Source organism: Cryptotermes secundus, unplaced genomic scaffold (genome assembly GCF_002891405.2).
Source record: "Cryptotermes secundus unplaced genomic scaffold, Csec_1.0 scaffold1468, whole genome shotgun sequence".
Taxonomy (NCBI): domain Eukaryota; kingdom Metazoa; phylum Arthropoda; class Insecta; order Blattodea; family Kalotermitidae; genus Cryptotermes; species Cryptotermes secundus.
In genome coordinates, this window is record NW_019718301.1 from 24,772 (window position 1) to 31,521 (window position 6,750).

The following is a 6,750-nucleotide window of genomic DNA, read 5'->3' on the forward strand; positions in this document are numbered from 1 at the left end:
AACGACCGGAATGGCAGGACATCGCGGATCGGAGTCCCACGTACAAAAGCTACTGGGCCCAGTGGAAATCGCTCGCTGTGAGAAACGGCGTACTAGAGCGTGACTGGGAATCCGTCACCGGAAGACGTCAAGTAGCCCAGGTAGTTATTCCTCGAAGCAGGGTGAAGGACGTTCTGAGCGAACTGCACGGTGGACCGTCAGGAGGTCACTTCGGTGTCAACAAAACTCTGAATAGAGTTCGACAGAGATTTTACTGGCTCCAAGCAAGAACCGATGTGGAGAAATGGTGTCGACAGTGTGACTCATGTGCAGCCAGTCGGGGACCGCGGACCAGGAATCGTGGGCAAATGCACCAGTATAATGTCGGTGCTCCCTTCGAGAGAATAGCCATTGATATCGCAGGGCCCTTCCCACGAAGCGACCAAGGGAATCGATACATACTGATCGCTATGGACTACTTCACCAAGTGGCCGGAAGTGTACGCCATCCCGAATCAGGAGGCTTCAACAATAGCGGAAGTTCTGGTTGCCAACTTCATCTGCCGCTTCGGCATACCTCGAGAGTTGCACAGTGGCCAAGGCCGTAACTTCGAGTACGAAAACGCAAACTATCAAGGTAATGGACATTTTATTAATTAATTATTAGCATAAACCCTATAATTCATCATTCCTCACATTAATAGTATATACCTAAGAACAGGATATTGTTGTAACACTTGTGTAAACGGAACTCTATAGTTGTTATTTCAGACTTGGTGTCAACGTATGTTATCGCTAGTAACCGGGTCAATATTTGAAGACCACATGCCTCCGGCCGTGATGGCAATAACAAGTGCAAGTACACAACTGCAGGTTTCCGGGATGGAGAAAGCTTCTAAAGGTTATTATTCTTTGTACCATAGGGAACTATATGGAAGTTTCCAGGACAAACAACCCGGAGGGTGTCACTATGAACCTGTATAAATACGCACCCTTCTCCGCACTAGAGCACTGATTAATCTGGGGGCAAACTGTGTTATGTTTGAGGCAGGCCTTGCCACAGTTTAACAGTCAGTCCTGTATTTGCTTAGACAGGGCACACTCTCTTACCAACTGGTCCTAATCCGACTGTAAACTTGTATATTTTCATGTGAATAAATGTACTGTTTAAGTTACAGCTGCAATACTTTGAAACACAACGATCTAGCTCCAAGGGAACCACTCGACCAACCGCTGTGTCCCAGCCAGGGATGCAACAACAATTTTGTGTCAGTCGTGGTGTTAAGCTGCAGAGGTGATACGAACCAGTCACCATCCCGGGAGGAAGAAGTCACCAAGTGGTAAGAAGTTTCCTGTTTATTGAATACTCATTAACTGAGCAGTTGAAGACAGGGTGAGGGCTCATTAACTGAGCAGGGGGAATTCCTTCAGAAAGAAGTGGAAGAAGAGAGGACTGTAATAAACAAGCTACTGCCGACTGTAAGCAGAAGGTTGGGCTCCGGAAAATAGAAGAACGGAGCAACAAAGGGAAAGGGTTATGTGGAAAAGCGATACTAATTAAACAAAAAAAAAAACTTTCACAGAGGAGATCCGAGTTTAGCAGACCCAAGCCGGTGAACGAGAAGGAGACAGGGGCATCCAGAGGATCGAGTCCGATATCTGGAAGACATGCACGAGCCAACGCCAAAAGACTAAGCAGACCGCTCCGGACAACATCGATTCAAGAGATATCTGTAACGGTGAGTCTTTGCTGAAAGTTTATGAGTTCCAGGGCCCAGAGTAATAGACCCAAACTATAGAAGCAGATAGTACTGATAGCATGGCGGAATAATACATTGGCGTGAGCGAAGCACTCAAGTTAGTAACACCGTTTAAGGGTGAGAAAAGTGAAATTCTAACCTTTATTTCAAATGTAGATACGGCGTTTGAAGTGATAAATCCAACCCACCAGGATCGATTATATAAGTTTGTTTTGACAAAAATAAGTGGTGAGCCAAAGTTAGCCATTACGCACAGACATTTAGAAAACTGGGAGGAGTTAAGGGAATGTTTAAAGAACACATACATTGAGAAACGTATGCTAGAGTTTCATGCAAATAGATTGTTTAACGCCAAACAAGAAAAATCGGAGAGCGTATCGGAATGGATTCAAAAAATTTAATCACTGGGGTCAAAATTCAGAGAAGCTGCACTCATGGATTGTACAGCAGGAGATAGGGCCGGAATTTTAACGCTATCAGACCGTTTAAGAAATATGTTTCATCCAGGGACTGCATTCGGACAGAATACAGACTATAGTGCGTAGTCGAAACCAGGACGATTTCGACAAGAAAGCGGAAACTTCTCTGGAGGAAGAAAGCGCAATTAACTCAAAAGTAGAAAAGTACAAGTGCCAAGACGGTAGTAATTCGGTGCAGTGCACGTTTTGCAAAAGAAAACAGGGCACGCTAGTAGCAAATGCTTTTTGTGAAATAAAAAGGAAACTGGGGTAAATCAGTTTTCCGTAAGGAGAAATAACCCAAGCCTAGAAATTGTATGCTTTTCATGCGGGGAGAAAGGCCACTTTGCCAGGAATGTAAGAATTCCGGAAAAAGGGGGAAAAGACCAACGAACCAAAATGTGGAAACGTCGGGAAACGACAAGGGGCTGTCAGCTAGCAGTCAACCGACAGTCAGTTCGTTTCAGTAGGCTGCATAAGTAGTAACAAGGAGGAATATCTAGAACTAAACATAAAGGAAAGTAAGAAAGGGAAACTAAAGTTCTTACTGGATACAGGAGCTGATATTTGCTTAGTAAAGAGTTCTACATTTCTGGGAGATACCGAGGTGGACCCCCAGAAGAAAGTGACAGTGAAGTGCCTAAAGGGAGCTATAGTAGAAACGCATGGTGTAGTGGAGTTAAGGATCTGCGATGGGAAACTAGAAATTCCGTTTCAGTTCCAATTAGTAAGTCACCAGGTAGAGCTAGAATACGATGGTATTTTGGGAAGAGAGTTTCTAAAACATAGTAAGGCCGAAGTATGTTACGAGAAGAACATTGTCACATTCAGGATAGATAATGAAGAGTGGACCGAGAGAATATTCTGTAGTAAATTAGTTCAGGGAACTAATGAGGTAGCTCAGGGAGCTAATAAAAGTAGAAAATTGACTTTGCCCAAGAGAGCAGAAACCATTGTAGCATTGCAGGTGGAAAATGTAGCCGATGGCCGGGAAGGAATAATAGTGAAGTCCGAGATAACTGAAGGAGTGTATCTAGCTAGTTCACTAGTCCGGGTGACAGGTAATCAAGCCATCACTAGTATATTAAATACTAGGGATGAAGAAGTAGAAACAGAAGGACCCATAGTGAAGTTGGAGACGTATGAAAGGGAGGAAAAAGAAAATAATTCCAAGGAACCGATAGGATCCGTAGCCGCAGTAAAGGAAACAAAAGTGAAAGATAGAATAGAGGAAGTTTTGAAGAAATTAAGGTTGGATCACCTAAACCCAGAAGAAAGGGAAACCATGGAAAGGGTGTGTAGAGACTATTAAGATATATTTTATTTATCAGGGGAAAAATTGAGTTGCACAAATGCAGCACGGCACTCAATAAATGTAATGCCCGGCACTAGCCCAAGCAATACAAGGCCGTACAGATTACCCGAGGGGCAGAAGACTGAGATTGGCAAGCAGATAGATAAGTTACTCAGAGAGGGAGTAATAGAGGAAAGCAACTCCCCGTGGAATAGTCCGTTATTACTAGTACCCAAGAAAGATGACGCAGGTGGAAAAATGGAGAATGGTAATGGATTTCAGAAAATTGAACGAGAAAAGAATAGGTGACGCGTATCCACTTCCGGACATAACGGAAATACTAGACCAGTTGGGGCAGTCAAAATACTTTAGTTGCTTGGATATGGTAATGGGGTACCATCAAATAGAGTTGAGGGAAGAGGGAAGAGAGAAAAGCGCATTCAGCACTAAAGATGGACATTGGGCGTATAAAAGTCTCCCATTCGGTCTAAAAACGGAACCCTCAACGTTCCAGAGGGTAATAAATAATGTACTGTGCGGGTTAAAGGGTACTCGATGTTTTGTGTTTTTGGATGACAACGTGATTTATGACAAATCCCTAGCGGAACACGCTAGCAAATTAAGGGAGGTATTCGGGAGGATTAGGAAGCATAACCTAAAACATCAGCCCGAGAAATGTGAGTTCCTCCGCACAGAGGTGAATTATTTGGGCCACGTAATTACAGAAGAAGGGGTGAAACCAGATCCTAAAAAGATAGAAGTAATGCAAAACTTTCCACGCCCCAGTTCAACAAAGCAGTTGAAAAGTTTTCTAGGCATGGCGAGTTATTACCGGAAATTTATTGCAAAATTCAGTAAGATCGCCGCACCTTTACACAGACTGCTTAAAAGGATGCGAAATTTGAGTGGTTAGATGATGAGGAACATGCTTTTCGGAAGCTAAAAGAAAAATTAGTTTCAAAACCAATATTACAATACCCCGAATTTACGAAAGAATTCGTACTGACAACAGATGCTAGCAATGAGGGCGTGGGGGCAGTGTTATCCCAGAGCCCAATAGGACAAGACTTGCCTATTGCGTAGGCCAGCAGAAATTTGAACCAGGCTGAAAGAAATTACTCAGCTAGCGAGAAGGAACTGTTGGCAGTAGTATGGGGAATAAAGCGCTTTAGACCGTATTTGTACGGCAGAAAATTTAAAATTGTCAGTGACCATAAGCCCCTCACCTGGATTATGAATATAAAAGACTCAGGTTCGAGACTAATGCGGTGAAGAATTAAGTTGGAGGAATATCAGTATGAGATAATACACAAGAAAGGAGCACTGAACACCAACGCCGATGCCTTGAGTAGGATAAATGGGGTAGTACTAGATAAGGAAGGGCAGAATCACCAGGAAATAGATGAAGATTTTAAGAGGAAAATTCTGTACGAGTTTCACGACGCACATCTAGGCGGACACAGGGGCATGAACAGGACGTACAGGGCAATAAGAGATAAATACTCATGGCCGAAAATGAGACAGGAAATTGAAGACTACATTAAGAAATGTACAAGTTGTCAAGTAAACAAAATACTTTGTCCACAAAAAAGGGTACCTATGGAGATTACGACCACCGCAGTCAACCGTTCGAGAAATGCTGCCTCGACACAGTAGGGCCTTTACCCGAAACCAAAGAAGGAAATAAATACATCCTAACCTTTCAGGACGAATTAAGCAAATTTTTAGTAGCGGCACCTTTGTCAAGACAGGACGCTGAAACTGTCGCAAAAGAATTTGTAAGGCAGGTGATTTTGAAACTAGGTACCCCTAGTAAGATCCTAACAGATCAGGGGTCAAATTTCCTGAGTGAAATGTTTAGAAACGTAAGCAAGTTATTAAGGATAAAAAAAATTGGAAACCACATCCTTTCACCCCGAGAGTAATGGAAGCTTAGAACGTAGTCACCGAGTTCTAAAGGATATTTAAGACATTATATAAATAGGGACCAAGACAACTGGGATGAATGGATACCCTACGCGATATATGTGTATAACACATCCACACATTCGGCTACTGGGCACACCCCCTTTGAGTTAATGTATGCATACTGGGCGAGCATGCAAACCGCATTACAAGAAAACCCTAGCACCCAATACAGTTATGATGACTTTGTAGCTGAATTAAAATGCAGATTACAGACAGCACACCAAGTAGCCAGGGAAAGGTTAATTAAGAATAAGGAAAAAAGTAAAGAATACTACGACAGGGGAAAGCAAGAAACTACCTTGAAAGTGGGCGATAAAGTCCTCCTGTATGATGAAACAGTTAGACGAGGCAGGTACAAAAAACTGAGTGCCCAATGGCTTGGTCCTTACGAAATCACAAGTTTGGATAGGGTCAATTCAACCATCAAGAAGGGTAGACGTACTCAGAAGGTACATTTAAACAGGTTAAAGCCGTTTTACTGAGACAAAATAAATGAGTATAAGTTTGACAGATAGGAAATCCCTTTGCAGATGATTCCAAGCAGCGTGTGGATATTCGCAATGGGAATCACATATTTTCTTGTCCAGTGACGAGGTCTGACGAAGAACAAATATTCGATAGAAAGATACAGCGAGTCTCCGGGGCTTTACTATGAGATACTAGGAGAAGCCACCCTTTACAACACTGAATGGAAAACTGTCGTATATATTAACCTGAGAGAAATGGTTAGCGAAACTGAACAAGTGGGTCAGTATATAGACTTTGTTAACAGATTATGTCAGGCCACACAGGTGCAGAATTGGACCGACTGTAACCATTTCTCAATTTTGTCAAAAGACAGGCTTAGACAAGTAAGAGGAACGGAAGAGGTATTTCATGGGTTATTGGGAAATCAGAGACATGCAAGAAGGCGCAGAGGTGTTTTTAATTTTGTCGGAGATATTGGAAAAATATTATTTGGCACCTTAGACTCAGATGACGTGGAATTATACAATAAAAAAATTGAGCAATTTGAGGAAGACTCTGACGACTTGACCAGCCCAATGAAACAGCAGATCTCGGTAGTGAAGGTTTCATTGGGGACAGTCAATGGTACGCTTTCGGATATGGAATATAATAATCAAATGATTAAGAAAGGAGTAGAAAATTTAAAGACGTACATCGAAAAATTTATTTCAGAGACCGAATCACAGCTGACTACATTATATGTAAAGATAACTGTGGAGGGGCACATGGCCCATGTTAACCATGCTCTCGATGCTATACAGAGAAATCTAGACTTGATGATTGAA

General features: G+C 42.5%; 1 protein-coding gene across 1 annotated transcript in view; it reads left to right on the forward strand.

Annotated features, from left to right (window-relative positions):
* LOC111861267 overlaps positions 1-1,276 on the forward strand; it is a 2,755-nt gene extending 1,479 nt beyond the window's left edge. The window contains exon 2 of the mRNA XM_023845698.1: positions 1,151-1,276. Coding sequence (XP_023701466.1) covers positions 1,151-1,276 — 126 coding nt within the window. The remainder of the gene's footprint in view (positions 1-1,150) is intronic.
* Positions 1,277-6,750: the final 5,474 nt, after the last annotated feature.